Source organism: Dendrobium catenatum, unplaced genomic scaffold (genome assembly GCF_001605985.2).
Source record: "Dendrobium catenatum unplaced genomic scaffold, ASM160598v2 fragScaff_scaffold_722, whole genome shotgun sequence".
In the NCBI taxonomy this organism is placed as follows: domain Eukaryota; kingdom Viridiplantae; phylum Streptophyta; class Magnoliopsida; order Asparagales; family Orchidaceae; genus Dendrobium; species Dendrobium catenatum.
In genome coordinates, this window is record NW_021319184.1 from 559,124 (window position 1) to 580,221 (window position 21,098).

At 32.5% G+C, this 21,098-nt stretch overlaps 1 protein-coding gene across 2 annotated transcripts; it reads right to left on the minus strand.

The window, feature by feature from the left end:
• Positions 1 to 828: 828 nt before the first annotated feature.
• LOC110093355 (probable serine/threonine-protein kinase WNK1) lies at positions 829 to 3,629 on the minus strand. 2 transcript variants are annotated; one of them, XM_020818209.2, is made up of 8 exons: positions 3,534 to 3,629; positions 3,162 to 3,355; positions 3,045 to 3,082; positions 2,660 to 2,887; positions 2,342 to 2,562; positions 2,093 to 2,250; positions 1,719 to 2,013; positions 829 to 1,623 (listed from the first exon to the last, which is right to left on the minus strand). In XM_020818209.2, exons 2-8 carry the CDS (start codon positions 3,300 to 3,302, stop codon positions 920 to 922), a joined length of 1,785 nt encoding a protein of 594 aa, XP_020673868.2. In that variant the 5' UTR covers positions 3,303 to 3,355; positions 3,534 to 3,629; the 3' UTR covers positions 829 to 919. The 2 variants fall into 2 exon arrangements, with proteins under 2 accessions (XP_020673868.2, XP_020673867.2); XM_020818208.2 differs by having other exon boundaries at positions 3,162 to 3,342; positions 3,534 to 3,590.
• Positions 3,630 to 21,098: the final 17,469 nt, after the last annotated feature.

Consider the following 21,098-nt stretch of genomic DNA (forward strand, 5'->3'; position numbering starts at 1 on the left):
TTTTGACAGACCCGAAGAGTCTCAAAATAATTTCAAGATAACTTGAATTGCTATTGCATTACAATAATTAAAACCACTGTTATAGCTTTAAATTAATTAAAGCCACCACAATTTGAAAGATCATGATAACATTTTTAAATGGTTATAAAATCATCCTTAAATAGTTTTCTCATGGATGACATTAACAATAATTTCAAGACGATTTTAAAACCACTCCAAGTATTTTTTACAATGATTAAGGCTTCGTTTGGGACAACTTTCCTACTACTTCCTAAACCAGCCTTTTAGGCTTCGTTTGAGACAGCCTTTTTCCTGCTTCTTAAAGCAGCTTTTAATTATAAAAATTAATTTTTTTTACTAGAAAGTTGCTTTAAGAAGCAGTAAAAAAGCAGTCCTAAACAAAACCTTAATCTAAAAATTTTTTAATTAAAAATTTATACTCAAAAACAGCTTCAAAAAACAGTAAAAAAACTGCCCCAAACCAAGCCTAACACTCGTCATAAAGTCCTCCAATATCATTGCTTTTTGTTCTTTTTTGCCATTGACCAAAAAGAAAAACTCTTATCAAGACTAAAGAACAATTTTCACTGCATCACCCATTCAATGAAATGATATTATGCTATCGATTTCAAATCACAATCAATTTGACCTGATTTAGATTTCTGATGAAAGTTTAGTCATAGATCCATTGTCTCTACCGTGCAATAATTGAATCGAAATGCCACATAAGTCATAGAGATATACTTTTTACACCCACTCATCAACATATTTTAACTTTTAAGTATTGACCTAATGATATAATAAGAGCATATCAATGATTGAGAGAGAGAGAGAGAGCATGATCAACATCTCATTTCATCTCATCAATGTACAATTACAAAAAAAGGAACAATTGGGTGTAGTGTATACAAAATAAAAATTATAAGTTTCTGTCTACAATGATTTTCTCAGGTGAAATATTACTATTTTCAGCAGATTTATGATTGATGTTGCCATTGATTGCATCACCATTAAAACTGTCATCAGAAGGGATGCGATATGAGAAATTTCTCATTAAATGAAAAGATTTCATTAGCTTACAATCAGATGTACTCAACGTTCTAATTTCATTCTGATCTTCAGTTTCCTTCTGATGCATTTCAAGGCTTGGTTCTTTATGATGGTGGATTTTGGAAGACTGGTCAATTTGCCCGTTGATTTCATTCAAGGTAGTTTGAAAGAGAGGTTCTGTGGGTCTGGGAGAGGGAATTGAAGCTCCCTGTGTGTCACGCTCGCTGTCTCTGACATGGTATGTTATCTCTCCAAATCGGCCATGAAGGGAACAGTCAAGGTTTTCAGAGTTTTCAGTACTACTTTCATTCGTTTTCGGCAAGTAACTTAAGACGGGATTTGCCGACGAAAAATCCGGCTCGTCATTGGATGGCATCGCATGACCTGGCATCTCTCCTATGTTCAAGCCAGGTTGCCATTCTGAAACCAAGGAAGCAACTTCATCATCAATCAACTTTGCAATTTGTGTGATATCATAGTAAGTTATATTCAAATCAGTGACCATCTCTGTCGCGACACTCATCGCAGTATCGTTGTCAAGATCGAAAGGAAAGAAGATGTTCCTGACATTGCCTGAATGCACCATCAAACCAGACATTACAAAGCTTCAAGATGATATAAATAATGTATGTCCTGCATGGATTTATAACATATTCAACATAAAGTACCTTCTGTATCAGAAATTCTAATACTTAAAAAGATGCTACCATCATCTTTCCTCATTCCCTTGATTGTAAGTTCCAAATCAGCATTGAACCCGTTTGTTTCAGATTCTCTAAGAATCCGACTCATTGGTGTGATGTCTCCTGCCCCATAAGTCAGATTAGGCTCATCGATTAGGAGAAAAGGATCATTCAGAAGCTCCCTTGCAGAGAATCTCTCTGACACCTTTGCAATGCATTTCTCCACAAATTTTCTAACTTCAGGATCCTCAACTTTATATAAAGCATCTGGTTTTCTACCCTACGGAAGACAAGATTTGTCTGTAAGGAAGGAAAACTGAGGAATTCAAATAAAAGCATTATAGAGTTTTGATTCTTACAGAGGTAACCTTTTTGTAGATTTCTACAGAGTGATTACATTCACTATAAGGATATTCAAGTGTCACCATTTCTAAAACACACATTCCAAAAGAGTATATATCTACCAATTCATTATATGATTCTTCATATACTTCAGGAGCCATGAATTCTGGTGTGCCTAAACAAGATTAAAGTAGGCAACAGTTATAACTATAGGGCAGTGTCTACCTCTTACTTTGAAGAAGGGAAGAGCAAGCAAAGTGATTTACCCACACAATGGTCGGCGAGAGGTTTTCGGAGGATTGCGGCGAGACCCAAATCACCAATCTTGACCTCTCCTTGATTTCCATTAACAAAAATATTGTCACATTTGAGGTCTCTATGTATGATAGGAGGGTCATGGCTATGGAGGTAAAGCAAACCACTTAAGATTTGCCTGCACCAATGTTTCAATGCCCTAATGTTAACCCTCCTATGCTTCTGCCTGTATCTGAATTTACAGGAAAATAAATCAGAATAAGCTAAAGGAAATAAATTTTCTCAACAGAACAAACATACAATACTTCCTTACTGAAAAAGGAGCTTACTGTCTTAGAGTGCCAGAGGTAAACATCTCGGTGACAAAATTGATTTTTCTCTTGGAAGTATCCACCCAAGAGGTATAAAATTTCATGATGTTCTTATGCTTTAGGGTTTTGAGGAGATGAATCTCACAATAAAGCCTCTCCAAATTCTGAGAGCTTCGAAGAAATCTATTTAGCTTCACCTGATTCCAAGCAATTTCAATCCCTTCATACTCATCAAAACCCTTGTAACTGCCATCAAATTCAGCAAAAAAAACACCTTATTTGTGAAATTTAATAAAATCAAAGAAGAATCAGCCAAAAATGGCAAAAAAGGGGCAATATTTTAGCCCCTTTTTGTAAATTATCATGAATAGGATAGCTAACAAGAAGTTTTACGGATCCATACACTGTTTTTGAAGCTCCCATGCCAAGGATCTCATTATACTGCAAAGAAAAAATAAGGGTTCATAGCAATGTCAAGCCCTAAAAAGAAGAAAACATGAAAAATACTAAAGAAACTTACCCTGCCATATCTACCAGTTGGATCAAATTCCAGGAACTGAGGGTATTCTAAATCCTTAGAATCGGAATCCACAACTTTCCCAAATCCAAACTTTCCACAACATTTTGAGAGAACTTTCATTGGCGATAACAAGGGAGCCATTGGGCAGCTTTTATGAAGAAGATGAACACAACTTTCCAGTCTAAAAAGAGAAACTTTGATAAAGGAATGGAAGAAGAGAGAAGAAACTGAGTTTAGCTTGAAAGAGACGAATAAATAAGGGATAAAAACACCAAATTAATCTGCAAGTAAACTATTTTATGCTGTCAATGGAAGGCAGCGACCCATCAGGACAAAAAAGGACTAATTTTGGGGGTAATTATTTCCTCACACCTTAGTTGCCTTGGCTTGCTGCACATTTGCTTCTACCATTCCTACTTCCTAGATGTTTCTTTCCTTCTCGCCCAGTCCATAGAAGCCAAACTGGCAATTGCCCACTGAATCTTGAAGGGCCTGAAGGTGGGAAAATTATTACATTCGGTGTTTGGATTCGTCCGGATAATAATTCAAATGCGTCACGTCATCAAAATATATCAGAATCCAATATATTCGGATGATGTGGCGCGTTTGGATTGCGTCCGATCACCGGACGTCCGTAATAATTCAAGGTGATGATAACCAAGCCAAATTAAAATAATAATAATAATAATAATAAACTCTCTCATCCAACAGCCTGAGCCATAGTGAATTGTTATTTTATTTATTTCTGCATTTTTTTTTCATTGGACTCTTAAAAGAGCTAAGTGAGCATGTGGGGGTTTTATATTTGATAAGTTATATATCTAATATCTAAATTTTTATATTTATTTATATATGTCATTTTAATCTCTAAATCAAATTAAAATATCTACATAAAAATATATATATATTATTTTAAATAATTAGTATTAATAAAATTTTTAATGAAATTTAAGGATTTAAATATTTAATAAGTAAATATAAAAATTTAAGTATTATATATATATATAAATTGTATTTTAAAATTTATATGTAACACGTTTTTTATTTTTTTTATTATATATTGATCATAAAAGTAATCAATGAAACAGCTTTCTAAAGTGAGTTTTTTAGTACGAAAATTTTTGAAATAGAAATTTTTGTACTAAAAAATTATTTTAGAAAGAAGTAAGAAAACTGTCCCAAACGAAGCCATGTGAGAATATAATAATTTATTTTTTTAATTATTTTGTGTCTAATAGATCAAAAAAAATATATTCATAATGATAAAGAGAGTTTATTATTTTAGTATTGAACACAAAATCTCACTCATAGTCAAGAGCAACTAATAGGAGTATTTTTTACATTAAGAAAATAAATCAAGGGAGGACAAAAACTATGTAGCATAACCTAGTTGAATATATTCCACTTTTATCATCAGCTTTTGTCATCGCGCTTTTGCCCTAGCCGCTATGGCGATTTAGGGCTTCCCGAGCACCTCTCTTCTTCGGCTTCTCTCCTTAGTTTTTCCGCCTGTTTTTCGTGAGATCGCTGCGAGTTGGCCCTTCTTTGTGTTCACCTGCCCCTTCTGGGTTGTTTTTCTATGGCGGGAGGTGTCTCCTCTACTTCGTGGGGGAAGATCTCCGAGCCAGTGGTGCTTAAGAGCAAGGGTTTCTTCAACCTTGATGGTGATGGTTCTTCATCTCCTCCCAAATCTAGATCTTTTAAAGAGGTACTCTCTGGCAAAACTATCGGAAGTGATGATCTCGCATCTCTTACTTAGACGACTTTAATGGCATTCCTACTGTGTTACTTTCGGATGATAAAGTCTTGAAATTAGCTTCTCCTTTCCAGTTCACGCTTGTTGGTAAATTTGGTTTAAGGCGTCCTAACCTTGATGCTATCCGTCAATTTTTTTCTTCCTTGAAACTTTCCGGATTCTACTCTCTTGGTTTGCTCGATTCTAGGCATGTGGTTATTCAGTATCGAACGACCTTGACTAAAGTCACATTTTTGCTAGACGTGCCTACTTTATTTTTAATTGTCAAATGTGTATCCTGAAATGGACTCCTTTTTCGATAATAAAGAGGAATCTCCTATTGTGCTCGTTTGGATCTCTTTCCCCAATCTTCGTCTTCATTTTTTTAATCAAAAGGTTTTGCATGCTTTGGGTTTGATTTTCGGAAGACCTCTACAAATGGATCTGGCTACTGCCTCCCGTACTAGACCCTTGCTTGCTCGAATTCTTATTGAGGTTGGTATTACGAAGAAACAACCCAAAGAAATCTGGGTGGGATCTAAAGCGTTTGGCTATTTCCAAAAAGCTGAAATTGAAAATGTCCCTAATTTCTATTCTCATTGTAAAATGCATGGTCATGCCTCTTCCGACTATTTTAAACTACATCCTGATCTTAAAAAAAATAAAGTTATTTCAAATGGGAAGCTTGGCTCCACCGAAACTCAAAAAACTTATGTGCTTGTGGGGGAAAAAATTGTCGAGAATGACGAGAATATTGAGCTGGAGGTGGTACCGCAACTCATTTCTCATAACTTAGATAACATAATGGTTGAATCTCTAAATGGTGAATTAGAGCTGATTAATGATGTGGTTGAACAGTTAGACGGTGGAATTGATCAGATTAATAAAGTGGTTGAACCCTTGTAGAATGCTGGTGATAACATTTTAAAAGATAATTTAGTTGTACATTGTAATGCTGCTGCCAATTCTACTACTGTTGAACCAAATTTTTTTGTTTCTATTGCTTCTATGTTTAATGAAGTTGAGCATGTCATTTCTAATGATAATCTTGTGAACTCTGTTGTTTTAAATAACCTCCCTGCTACCTCTGTGAACTCTACGGATGAGGATTGTGAAGATGGTGAGTTTATTCCTCCATCTAATGGTAATGCTGGTTCCAATGCTAATTTGAATTTGGCTGCTCTTTCCAATCATAATTTAGACAATCCTTCTATTCCTAAAGAAGACCCTTTCAAAGTGGTTTCTAGGAAAAAAGGGAAGCATAATAAGCTGGTGCTTCCAGCTACTCCTCGATCCACTAGAGCTGAAACTTCTACAAAAAATTGCAATGATTAACGCCCTTTTATGGAATGTAAGGGGTATTGGTGGCAAGGACTCTAAGGTTAGAGTCTCTAATTTATGTAGAATTCATAATGTCCAATTACTTGTTTTACTTGAGCCTTTTATTAATCATACCAAAATTGAAGCTACTGCTAAAACCTTGGATTTTTCTAATTTTTATGCTAATTCCTCCAACAAGATTTGGATTTTTTGGAAGAACACTGTATCTTTAAACATTATTGACGATTATATGCAAGTTTGTCATTGCTTCATTTCGATCTATAATTTCAATTGCTATGCCTCTTTTGTTTATGCTGCTAGCACTAGATTGAATCGTATGCCTCTTTGGAATCAATTGAAGCATTTTGCATCTATTATCAATGGTCCATGGTGTGTGGGTGGTGACTTTAATATTATCTCTAGCCCTTCTGAAAGAATTGGTGGTAATCCACCTAACAGTAATGCTATGGAGGATTTCAATTCTATGATAAGTGACTGTACTTTAAATGACATTGGTTATTTTGATAGCCCCTACACTTGGAATAGAGCTAATTTGTGGCAATAACGGTTGGATAGGTTTCTTTCAACGACAACTGGATTGCTACTTTTCCGTCTTCTAATACTGAGCATCTTAGTAGGACGTTGTCTGATCACTCTCCTATTTTGTTAAACATTAATAAATTACTACATCTTGCTTCTTTTTCTTTTAAATTTCAAAATATGTGGTTGCTACATGCCGATTTTTCTAATTTACTTAATTATAACTGGAATGCCCTTGTTTTTCCTGATAACAACATCACTGGGATGTCTCGCTTATGGGCCAAACTTTCTAGATTCAAGCAATGTTTGAGATGGTGGAATAAGCACATTTTCAAAAATATTTTTTCTAACATTAAAGGTGCAGAATCTCTTGTTGCCAATTTAGATACTATCTATCAACAAAGTCCTAATCCTGACAATTTGTTTTCCCTTAACCTTTCCAAAGATTCTCTCTTTCAATTGCAGCTTCAGGAAGAGTGTTTTTGAAAACAAAAGTCGAATGCTAAATTTATTTTAGAGGGTGATAGTAATACTAAATTTTTCCATGCTGTTGCCAGTAAAAAGAAAACTAGAAGTTTTATTCACAAAATTATTGATGAGGATGGTAATGTTTTTGACTCTGATGACTCTATTTGCAAATATGGTGTTGACCATTTTAAGAATATTTTCAATAGCTCTTGTCCATGCTTACCTATTAGTAATCCTGATATTATTCCTTGCATAATTATTGAGGTTGAGAATGATCTGCTTTGTTAGATCCCTTCTGAAGATGAGATTTTTAAGGTCATTAAAGATCTTAATGGTGATGCTGTTGCGGGTCCTGACGGTTTCACTACTAAATTTTTCCAACACACAATTGGGCTACCATTAAGGATTATGTGATTAATGCGGTGGCTGGTTTCTTTGGGGGTAATCCCTATCCCAAGTTCTTCTCTTCTACTTTAATTGTTCTTATTCCTAAAAAAGAAGGGCCCATTAACTGGAATGATTATAGACCTATTAGTTTGTGCACTTTTCTCAATATGCTTAACTCCAAGATTATTGCTAACAGATTGATTAATATTCTGCCTAAAATTATCTCTCTGAATCAAACTGGTTATGTTAAAGGTAGAAGCATTTTTTATAATGTTCTTTTAGCCCAAGAGCTTTCTCATGATATCAATGTCAAGGTTAAAGGTGGCAATGTTATTTTCAAGCTTGATGTTACCAAAGCTTATGACAATCTTAATTGGCAATTTCTTTATGCTATTTTATCCTTATTTGGTTTTAATAAATCTTTCATTTCTCTTATTAAAAACAATATTGAGAATTGTTTCTTTTCTGTGATCATTAATGGTAAGAATAATGGTTTTTTCAATTCCTCCAAAGGTCTTAGACAAGGTGACACTATGTCTCCTGCTCTGTTCATTATTGCTATGGAATATCTTTCGAGAGGCTTGAATGACTTATACATGAGAAACCCAAACTTAAACTTTCGTACTATAAGGGGGCTTCCTATCTCTCATCTTAGCTTTGCTGACAACTTTATTCTGTTCACGAATGGTTCTATTAACAATGTGACTTTGCTTTTCAACTTTTTGTTCAGCTTTTATAAACAAAGTGGTTTATCTATTAATAAAGATAAGAGCTCTTTTATTGTTAGTAAGTCCGTTAATCTGAATAGAGTTCTTGCTATTCAGAGAAGGTGTGGTTTTATGTCCAAAAATTGTCCTATTACTTATCTTGGGACCCCCATTTACAAAGGTAAAAAGAAAATCTTTTTGTTTGATGATATCATTACTAAAGTGGAAAAGAAGCTTAACAATTGGTCTTCCAATTTATTATCTTACGGCGGTAGACTTGTTCTTATCAAGTCTGTTCTTAATTCCATGCCTATTTATCTTTTTCATACTTTACCTCCCTCTAAGTCTATTTGCACTAGATTAGAAAGAATTTTTAACAAATTCTTCTGGGGCTCTAAATTCAGTAATAATGGTATTCGTTGGTCTTCTTGGGATAAAAATTGTGGTGTGCTTAATGAAGGTGGCCTTGGTTGCAAGTCTTTACATGATACTGCTAAAGATTTCTCTTATAAATTATGGTTTTCCTTTAGATCTAATGTTAGTTTATGGGCTCGTTTTATGAATATTAAATATTGTTACAATATGCATCCTTTATTATGTTTTCAAAGAAATTCCGACTCTTTAATTTGGAAGAGGCTCTGCAATATTAAATGGGAAGCTGATCAGTTAATCCAATGGGGTTTGGGCTGTGGTGATGTTTTTTTCTGGCAAGACAACTGGTTAGGTTGTTCTTCTATTGACTCTTTACTTAACACGTGTTCATCTACCAACATCAAAGTTTCCTCATTTATTACTAATGACTGTTGGGATGTTGCTAAACTTTTGGAGATGGTTCCTCCTATTATTGTTGAGAAAATTTTAAAGGTTCCCTTACAGCTACATGAAAAAGATTTCATCTTATTCTCTATGTCTTCCTCTGGCAGATTTATGTTGAAAGATGCTTGGGATACTTTTAGATGTAAGCATGCACGATTTCTCGGTTTTATTCTCTTCTATTTGGCATACTAACTTCCCTCTTTCTTACTCCATTTTAGTTTCGAGATGTATCAAAGGATACATTCTGGTTGACTTTAGACTTCAGCAGAAAGGCATCCAGCTTTCTTCTAAATGTTTTTGTTGTGCTAACATTGAAAGTATTGATCATCTTTTTGTGAATGTTTTAATTGCAAAACAAGTGTGGCTCTTTTTTGCTACTATTTCCAATAAATTGAATATTACTTCTTATAATAATCTCATTTCTGTTATTAAAAGCTGGGTGAATGGCTCCAAAGGTCATATTTTTAATCTTGATCCTCTTCTTATTGTCTGGTACATTTGGAAAGCTTGTAATTAGGCTAAACACCAAAGGATTAAGATGGATGCTACTATAATTATTTCGAATATTAAGTATAAAATTTCTCAGCTTTTTTCTTTCAATCTTCTCTCTATCAACAACTTTAGAAATTGCAAGGATTTTTCTAGTAATTTGGGGCTTAATTTTCCAGATATTTCTGTTAATTTTGCTGATAAAATTGTTAAGTGGATCAAACCCAAACCTCCCTACATCAAGCTTAATTCTGATGGGTCTGTTGGTCCCAATGGTGCTGGTGCTGGTGGGATTCTGAGAGACTGTCATGGCAATGATATCGCTGCTTATTCTTCCCCCATTCAAACTTCTTCTCCTATTTCTGCTGAGCTTTATGCTCTCTTTTACGGGTTGAAAATTTGTACCAACTTGGGTTTTAATTGTTTCTGGATAGAGGTGGATGCGTTGTTGCTTATTCAGATTATTAACAATATCATTCCTGGCAACCCTAACCTTTTCTATCTTATTAGGCAAATTAAGCAATCTCTTTCTACTTTAAATTACTAAATCTCTCATATTTATTGTGAAGCTAATGTTTGTGCTGATTGGTTAGCTAAAAGAAGTTGCAATATTCATAATTATGAGGAATTAGACACTACTTGTCTGCATCCTCAATTACAAGGTATGATTATTTTAGATAAATATGGTTTACCTTATTTCTGTCATGGTTAATTTCTTGGCTATTGCTATAGGTTGGGTTCTGCTTTGTTTCTGTTTCTGGCTTTTCTGCTACACTTCTTTGTACAGAATTTCTTTTACCAGTTATTGTCAAGTCTTGCTGCGCTACAGTTTTCGTTCCTTTCAATTTGTGTTAGTTACTTATGTTTGCTGGCTGTGTTCTATTGTTGGTTGTTGTGTTATTGTGCCTATTCATTTATCTCATTATTCTGATGTTATTTCTGTCAGTCTCGTTTACATTTTCAAGTCTATACCTAGCAGTTACCCTATTTCTTGCAGAATTTGTTTTCTCTGCTGCCTGTTGTTGGCTGTGGTTTACTTCATGCATGCCGTTGTGGAAGGTTAATTTTAGGGTCTTAGTGAATTCTGGTCACTGCTGGTTTAGTTTTTTGTGTTTATGTCTCATTTGGTTTGGCCATCTGTTTTCTATGAGCTCTTCTTCTTTTGGTCCCATTGCTTATATGATGTAGTGGTTTTTAGGGGATGGCACTGATTATTCTGCTCTTATTATTAAATTTGTGTCTTATGTCATTTTTTGGAGTATTCCTTGCAGCAATTTAATCAATCCTTGGGTTTAAGCTGCTATGGCTGCAAGGTACTCTCTTTTTGCTTTGTTACTGTATTTTTGGGTTGCTTTCTTGTTTTTTGCAGGAAGACTGAGCTGAATGGTTGTATTAGTCTCTTCCTTTTTTGGGTGTTGTTGCCTAATAGCCCTTGCTTTACTTTAGGGAATTTTTGTAATCATAGAAATAGGATTCTCCGGCTCTTAGGTTTTCTTTTTGCTTTTTCTATTGTAGCTCTTTCGAGCAGTAGTGAGCTGGAGGAGCCTTCTAAGGAATCTGTAATCGATTTTTGAGTATTAACACGTAGGCCCCTTGTGTGGGTTTAATCGAAAAAAAATATATTCCACTTTTATAAATGAATATTCAAAAAGTGTGCTTTTGCATAATTGGAGATCTTAATACGTTATGATAAATATGAATTATGGAAGATATCTCATGTGATGGAAATCAAAGGAGACTTCATTTATCAAAATTATCATCAAACAATAGTAAGTGGTCATCTCGATTACTCTCTTTGTAGGAAGGTAGATCAGGTGATCGAAAAAATAAACATGAGTAGTTAATAGTAAATGGGCATCATATGTTGATCATGGCAAATGTCAAGCCCCAACACTGGGGTTATTAAATAATGGTGCCATTTAGTGCTCTAATAAGTCATTCTTCTTATAGGAGGGTAGACATTATTGATATATGTTTGTCATTAGCATATGTTGAACGATAGTCAAATGTGAACATCAAACTAGCTTGAAGATATTTTCAAGTATTGATTATTGGATAATCAATTGGAGCTCGTAGACCTTGGAGATTGATTTCATTTATAATATATGAATATTCTTCGTATGATCTAGTGATAGTCAAATTCATGTTAATATATATTTTTTATCTATATTTGAGAGAAGTGCTATTTGTTTTAGCTCTTATATCATTTTTTTTTTATTGTCCTCTCCTATTATATTTAGATTTTTTTTCCATCATTTAATAATTTTTATCGAAGCATTTTTATGTTTGTTGAAGTCATATATGAACTACTGAAAAAATATGATGATGAATGAATGTGAGAAAAAAGAAGTTGTTGAATGTGTTCTATAATAGAATTAATAAATTATAATAACATACAAAACTTTTCTTAATTTGAAGTGATTTTTTGTTTCAACAATCTTGGTCAGAGCTTTGCACTATTTAGACCTTCTCCAGCACATTGGAGCTTTCAAATGTGGGTTATCTCAGTGGAAATAGTTAATTTACTTTAGGGTTGTGCTTCTAATTAAGCTCATACTAGTTGTTTTTTTTTTCCATAATTTAGCATCTCGCCAGCAAGGGTGTCACTCTTATTTAGCTTTTATGTGGAATTCTTTCCTTGGTTTCCCTGGTTTTATGTATTTCTTTCGTTAGATTAGCTTCTTCTAATTTTTTTGGAGGACTTGGGGATTTTTTTGCCCCTGTTTTCTCTACTTGTGCTTCTTCTGATTGGATGACAGCGATTCTGACTTTGATTCCCTCGGGTTCTAGCAATTTGTCATTATTGCTAAAAATCATAGATTTTTTTGCTTAAATGGTAATGGTAATGTTCAGATCTCTCAGTCATTTAAAGATGTTGTAACTGGTAATACTTCACCATTTATTCCTAAAATTTCTATTATTCAAACTTCTTTTAAGGGTGTTCCAGGTATGTTACTTTCAGATGAAGATGTTCTTAAACTTAATTATTGTCCATTTGAATTTACTTTGGTGGGAAGTTTTCTCTCGACATAATCTTGAGTCTATTTGATATTTTTTCATTAACTTTAAATTGTTTAGTATATTTTCTGTTGTTTTACTGAATGCTCGTCATCTTCCATCCAACTATCGAATGATTTATTTTATAGTAAGTTGTTTTCTAGCAAATCTTATTACATTAATAACTACTAAATATGTTTACTAAATTGGACTCCATTCTTTGATATAAAAGAAGAAGCCCTAATTATCCCTATGTAGATTTAATTTCCTAATCTTCATATGCACTTGTTCAATCCTCATGTTATGCAAGCATTGGGATCCATTTTTTGTCATCCCTTTCAATCCGATCAAATAACTACTTCGAGAACTTTGTGGCACATATTTTAGTAGACCTATATATTATGAAGAAAAATCTGAAGGAAATTTGGTTGGGTTAGGAAACTACTTGGAAAATGTAGAAAGCTTATTTTAAAAATGTTAATGATTTTTGTTATCACTATAAGATTCAAGGGCATGCCATTAACAAATGTTTTATTTTACAATCTTATCTAAGAAAAGAAAATTACAATTATCAAAGCATGTTGATATGTAGAAATTAATTACATCTATGAACAATGTTAACAATGAAAAATTGGATGTGTTGGATCCTCTTTTTTTACTATTGTCGATAATTTTCTTATTCCTGGGAATGTTGGTACTCTTATTACTTTTGGCATGGTTTTAATTTATCATCATGTCACTCATAATGAGAAGCCTAACCAAGACAAGCTTGATGATCTTAATGAGGATATAGAGGAGTCCATTCTTATTGAAGCCACATCCATATTAAAACAAAATCATCCAATTGATCTTTCTTTGGAATCTTCTAATAATTTGTAAAATGATAACACTTTAATTAGTGGTGATACTATTATTATTTATATTTATACTGGTCAAGTCTGTAATTTATTATCCCCATTTGTAGGGTCAATTTTTTCTTCTGGTTATACTGATGTTTTCAATTTAATACTAATAATTTTCATTCTAATTTATCCTTTTTATATTGTCTTACTTAAGAATATTTTCGAAGGTTGCTTCATGCGATTAATATTTCCACTGATCGAATTAGCCCTTATAGTCATTCATGTTCAATATGTGAAGAGGGAGAGTTTCTTTCTACGAATAAAAATTCCTTTCATAAAAATGTTGATTTAAATGTCATTCAAGTTTCAAAAGATGATTTTAATCTATCTTTTAATAAGAAAAAGAAGAAAAATAGGAAGAAAAATATGAATAAAATTCTTTTGAAGTTAGAATCACTAGAGCTAACACTGCTCTTAATTGTAATGTTAATGATTAGTTCTATTACTTGTTATTTTAAAGGTGTGGGTATGATTGATACTCATTATCATATTTTGGTGGATTTGGTGATGCTAATTGCTTTAATTGTGAGGCTTGGATTTGATTATCAAAATGCTTCCTACATTTGGAAATATTATTTTATATTAATCACTAATTCATTTTTCTAATTTCTTGGTGACTTGTGTTGGTTTAATTTCCCTTGGGTATATTTTTATGCTATTTTATTGGTTCCTTTTTTTCTTGGTGTTTTCTATTTGTGTTTTGATCTTTGGTCATTTGGTTGGCTACAATGGACTATTATTACATGTCTTTCTCAAACATTTGGTAGAGCCCTTTGTTTATTGCCAATTCTACTATCATAAGGTTTGTATTAGTGGGTGGTGCTTATTTAGGATTATGTGTTTTGGAGGTGATTCTATATGGAGGCTTTGTTGGGTGCGTTAGGTTATTAGCCTTTTGGTGTTTATGTCATTCTTTATGTTTAGTTTTGCTTTTTTGTGGCTGCCAATTTTGATGACTTTTGAGTTGTGATGGTTGGTGGTAAAATTATCCCTTTCTTGTAAGATGGTGCTTCATTGTATTGGTTCTATTGGAATTGACAAGCTAGTTGCCTTCTTTTTGGCCTTATTTGTGTGTGATTGGGCCATTTTATTGTTGGGTGTCTTGGATTTGGCTTGGTAATTCTGGTGCTTGCCGAAAGGTTTACTTTGTTTGATACTACACCTTTTGGAGCTCATATATCTCCCTCTTCATTTTTATTGATGTCGTGATTTGGCTTTCCTTTTCATTCCCCTTTTCTTTTGTTTTCATACTGTCTGTTGAGGTGTTAGTCACTTTTTTTCTTCTCTTGGGTGCTTTGTGCTTTGACTGTTGTAGAGTTATCTTTGTAGCTCTAACTTTATTTTGGTGGGGTTGTCTTCACTTTAACTTTCAGGTTCATCTTTCATGTTTATGGTTGATTCTCTTGTATTATTATTAATTCTTGCCTCTTCTTGCATCTATTGATGGCTTTGAAATACATTAATTTTTTGATTGAGTTTTCTACAGGAGCACTCATTTTGTTTCTTCTTTGGTGATATGGATTTCTTTGTGGCATCTCTGATATTTGGACCAGTTCCTATTGGTGCTTCATAATTGGTCATATTATTTATTTATGCTTGGGCTTATTTTCAAGTTTTGTTTTCTTGCCTATCTTTTTTTTTTTTCTTTCTTTCTTTTTATGTGTATCTAGTTTGGGAACTTGTGTTCTATACTTATTTCTTTTTTTATTGTAGCTTTGGGAGCCTTAGCGAGCTTTGGCTTCATTTTAGGACCTTGTAACATTTCTTTTGATGAAATAAAATAATTGCCCATAAAAGGGCTTTTCCAAAAAAAAAAAGTTTCAAGTGATTAGTAGAACAAAAATGACCCATTTATCAAAACAAAATCTCTAATTAGATTTTCTCCTTTCGAGCATTGTTCTTGTACTAAATATGATGATAGTATCTGAAATAGTGAGATATATATAGCTAAAAATGGCTATGTGAGTTTAGTTTGAGGTAAGACAATGCGATATGGAGTTGATAAGATGAAATGTTTAGAGGAATTTGGTGGGAATAATATCAAGATTTGTCCAAATTCATCAAGTTTTGATTAATTTCAAAAATTGCCTTAGGAAATATATTTTGGTAAGAAAAATTGATAGCAATTATAATTGAGGGCTTGTGTAAGATGTAAGGTTATGACATATAGTAATTGGTAGACTTTAAAGGAGTTCAAAGTTGTGTGGATGTATAGAGAGAAACTTTGTATCCTAGTGTTGTTTAGTTTGCCTAAGGGCTAAATGGAGGTATTTGGAGTAGTTATAAGTCATTAAGTGATGAGTGGCTAATCTTGGTGAAGGCATAGGATAAAAATTGATATGTTAGGATGATTGAGCTGATGTTTAAACGAGGAAAAGTAATAAACTTAAAGAAATGGATTAATAATCTCATATCATCAAAGAAACGCCAGACTTAAAGCCAACAAGCAAATTGAAGAACAATATCTCCACTAAATAATATAAATTATGAAATATATCATCGCATATTAATAGACATTAGAAAAAATTCTTGGATTATCACATTTGGAGGGAAAAAATGATGACAAAAAATGTGGGAAAGGGCGTAGTGGTCATTAATGAAGGAGGAAATCCAACTACTTATTTTTTAATATTTCCTCCATTCCAAAATATACCATAACTAGTTATGGATGTCCATGGGTACAAAAATTGAAAATGACAAAAAAAGAACTTCTTAAATATTCTAAAATTTTGGCTGTTGATTAAGCTTTTATTGTTGGGCCTTTTGTTTGGTCTCTTCCTTGGCTTTTATTCATGGATCCTATAATTTTACTTTTAGATTGATTTTTTCATGTTGAGGGAGTCATCCATTTAAGCTTGGAATTACAATCCAATTTTCTAAGAGTTTAGCATACCTTATTTTTATGATTTTTTCTGAAAATGAGCTCTTATATGCGTACTTAGTAGTTATTTGAATTATTGGAGCACTCCTTAATGTTCCTTTTAGTTGAGGAGGATAAGGATATGTTTGTGGAACTTTAGAGCACTAAGTATTGCCCTCTCTTAGCTCTTGTTATTTTTTTTTCACTTTTTTATTTTACCCTTTGAAGTAGGATGAGCCTTTTGGTATTGAATTTTGTTCTATGTTAAATAATATCCAAATTATTATAAAATTATCATCATACTTCAATAGAAATTAAAACATTCTTACACTCCATATTTTTATGCAAATAATATTATATGATGGAATTTTCAAACACTTTTAAGGACATTAATGTCATATTTTGTTTGAAGGAATGAGAGAACATGTAAATGAATTTTACTTAATAAACACATATATCACTGCAGAAAAATCACGTATTACCGGCGGATTTCCCGACGGACAATTTCTTCATTTTTCGGCTGATTTGAATATTTTCTGGTGGATTTCCGACGAAATTTTTTTTCACTGGTTCAACGGGAGTCAAAAAATTTTTCTAGAGGAAAAAATTAGACGGAATTATTTTTTGGTGCATTTTATTCGCCAAAAAAAATTAACGACGAAATTTTTAGGCCGAAAAAAAAGGCCATAAAAATAAATAAAAATCACAAGTAGGGGTGTCAATATTTGACACGACACGAAAACTTGACCCGGACCCAACCCGAAAAATCTGGGTTGGACCCGACCCGATTTCAAAATGAGTCGGGTTCTGGTTCCCAGGTCAACCCGATTGAACCCGGGTCAGTTCCGGATCCGACCCGAACCTGACCCGTGACCCGAAATTGACACCCCTACACAAAAGTGATTTGGTTAGAGTATTCATGAGTTGGTTAGGAGGGAGAAAACCTAGTAAAGTTTAAAAGTTACAGCAGCTACAATAAAATATTATTTAGCCTCAATGGAGGGACATCCTATAAATCTATAATACTTTATTTTTTAGCATTCAAATGGATGAGGTCTTGGCCAAGGTTCATGGTTTGGACACTTATATAAGCTATTTCATCTTTATAACATATCCTATTAGCTTCAAAGAATGTATGATGTTTAAGTGATTACTTATGACGTGGAAGAATGCTTGCTTCAATATATAATGCCACATAAAAATTGTAATAACCATTTTACTACAATCCAATGATTAGCTATAGGGTGGTGCCTAAAATATGATAGTTTGTTATCATTGCAAGTAATTATTGGACATATAAGGCTATGTATTATTTTTGCTGATTAAAATTCTGCTAAATTTGTGAATGCTGATTTGTCATGCATGAAGAATGAAAACACTATGCGATAGCGTTTGTGTTACCTGTTATAATGATGTTGTCAAGATTAACTGTAAGATAGATTATGATCATATGCAAGTTATAATTTTTATGTTCATGGTTTGTGGTGTGGTTCTAAGATCCAGTGACTGGCTTATTTTGGCCTTGGAATGATTTTTAGGATTGAGTAGAATTTTGATCTTAATAGGTCATTGGATGAGTTTTGTTGGGGAATGGTCAGGCTTGGTTAGTTGTTATTAATGTAGAAGAGGGTCCCAAGCTTGCTATAGAGGGAGATGAAGGTTTTGGTGAAATTTATTTTGCGTACAGATTGTAATTAGTGTCATTACATAAGGGAATGTTGTGGATGTTATGTACGAAGCAAATCATAAAAGAAGAACAAGGGAAATGGTATAAGGACACTAAAAGATATTAATTCCTAGTGTGGTCACTACATAGGAAAACGCATGTAAAAAAAAAAATATTTTTTAAGAAAATTATATGAAGCGAGAGATAGATATTTTTTTATATAGTTTTATCAATATTACAATAGGCACTTTGAGTAGGGAGTAGCCAAGAATGACATAAGATTTAAATGTATGTTTATGGTGTACAGTAAAAATCATGAATAATATAGATAATTAAACAGATGAAGTTTAAAATAGTTGGGAGGTGGAATAAAAGTTGGTCATATGGTGAAGATGTCCAAAGTGTGGGGGGAAGCATATTGCTTATAAAGTATGTTATCATGGTTATTGCATGAATCCATTACAAAGGTGAAATGAGTGCATGAGATAGAAGAAAGAGACATATTTGAAAACATGTTAACGTTATCTCTTAGAGTATCCATGGTTTTCAAGTATTTGTATTAGGTTAATGAGATATGAGATGCTAGTCGTTGAAAGGAATGTGTCATGAGCATGATACTTACCACTATTGTTGGAGTATTGGTGATGATTTTTTTTATCAAAGCTATTATGGACTAAGGATTTTAAACAAAAGAAGAAATAATCAATTTTTACATAAGTGGACAATACCATATGTATTTAATTTATTGATCAATAAAATTTATTTAACATTTAAAATCAGTATATGACTTTACATAGGAAGTCCTCAAATATGAGAATTGTGTTTCAAGTGCTTGCAAAGATAAATTAGTGGAGGTAAAAAATAAAATTTCATGACTTTTTATGCATTTACAAGAATTACATTGAAGAGTTAATTAATAATAGCGGGGATGATAAATCAGGATTCAATTAACAAAACAATATGCTTGAGAATAAAGATTAATGGATAGCTTAGTCTATGATTCTTCTAAATTAAAAGGTTTTTAACAATGAAAGTAGAAATAATATAAATTGAATAGAGCAAATGAATAGATGAGCCATATATACCATCATTAGTTTGCCTCATCAAAAACATTTCCCCTATTTGTAGATCCTTCACATAGAAATAGTGGGCAGGAAGTCAATAGATACATTATTTAAATGATAACATTTATGTAAAGAAATCAAATTTTTTTAATGTTGAATTAGATAAAAAGAATATTTTTTAGGTATAATAGTAAGAGAAGGATGGTTAAGATGTGGAGCTAATGTTAGTCATGGTTAAAACCATGTCATCTCTGGACTCATGCTATTGAAGAGGGTGTTAGTTCATCAATGTGCTTGGCTAATATGACAGGATTACACAATGACATAAGTTTGCACAATGAATTTTATTGGCATTGGAAAAAGTGAGGATTCAGATGCATAAGAGGAAAATTGAAGCTATTGTGTCTGTTGGTAGTATATGACATATAAGGTGTGCCATATGAAGGAAGGAGAGAAAAAAAAGGATGGGAGATAAAGGACTATAGAATCATATGTGAGAAATTTAAATAATAACATGATTCTTCCTTCAAGAAAAAAAAAAAAAGAACAAAGTTGTTAAAGAGAGATTTCTCAATTTCAAATGCAGGTGAAAAAGTCTAGCAAAAAATCTAAAAGTAAAATATGGGAGACTACAAAATAGGAAACTATTAAATTACAATAATTATATGTTCTTTTTCTTTATTATTCTCATTTCCATTTCCTTATATAATATCATTTCCTTACAAGAAATCAGAACAAAATCTCTCCTAAAACATATAAAATCATGGGCGGATCCCTTTTAAGCCCAGGGGTGCAATTATCCCCCCTAATTTGTTCCTCTCCATTTATTTTTAGTCTTTATTATAAGAGATTTTAGACAATTGACCCCCTAAAAGTTTTAAAATATTAGGTGTATAGGCAATTGCTCCCTAGCATAATTAAACATATTGTATAGATGTGTTATTTTTAGGAACCGATGAACCAAATACAAAGAGAAATAGCAAAGATAATTCATCATTTTATTTATTAATATGAATATCCTTACTATTAAAATTTTCGGTCGCTGCCCTTTGGACCCCAAACATATCTTTGAAGTACGACATTCAAGGATATGAAAAAATAGAGGTAGAGCCAAATTCAAGACAACTTCAACATATATTTTGTAGAAATTGAATGATTAATCATCTTTAGCGATCATTTTCTTCTCGTCTCTATTGTTTGGTCATTATTGACCCATTTTTCTTAGTGAAAAGTCGAATCAAATTTGAGACAACACTAATAGTTATTTATAAGTTTACCCCCCCTAAATAAAATATTAAAAATATTGCTTTACTTAATTTCAATTAAATTTATATTATAGATTTCATTTTGATTTCTATTATGAATTCTCTCAAACCAACCAGCAGCCTACAAAAGGGGAACATGCCTCGCAAAGGCTTTCGTCCTCTGGGAACAGAGCTAAACTTAAAAGCCTAGACGTCAAAGGCATAAGGCCCAGCTCTTTGTCTTTTTCATTTGGCAAGCTAATAATAACGTTGCTCTCCTACAGGCTGATGGTTAGAGGCCGGCCTCACAACTTTAGCTGATAGTGCTCAATGGCGGGGGAAGGGATTCTTTTTTTCAAACTTGAGGCCAATATTGTAGGTTTAAAATAATTTTCTTGTTTATAATTCTTATTTAAAAAAGATAAAATATAAGATGAAAAAATATATATCTTATAATAGTTTAATAATTATTTTAATATCAATATAATCACTTTTTTTTCAATATAATGAGTAAAATATCATTAATACGGAAATACCCTATTATATTTTGTAACCAATTTTTTGAAATAAACATGATAAAGAAATAATTTGTTTAAACTCATAATATCCTAATATAAAAAAATTAAATATTTATTTTAAACCAAATTCTAAAATTTTGAATATATCATAAAAAAATTCTAATTTTAATATCCAAATATAATTTATTTTTATATAAAAATAAGAGCTATAAAAATATTATTAA

Coding starts and splice junctions, on each gene's coding strand:
- LOC110093355 (XM_020818208.2), bottom strand. CDS start 3,559: ATGTGCAGCAAGCCAAGGCAACTAAG. Junction 3,343..3,533: donor AGCAAGCCAAGGCAACTAAG/GTGTGAGGAAAT, acceptor TTCTCTTTTTAG/ACTGGAAAGTTGTGTTCATC. Junction 2,563..2,659: donor ACCTCTGGCACTCTAAGACA/GTAAGCTCCTTT, acceptor CTGTAAATTCAG/ATACAGGCAGAAGCATAGGA.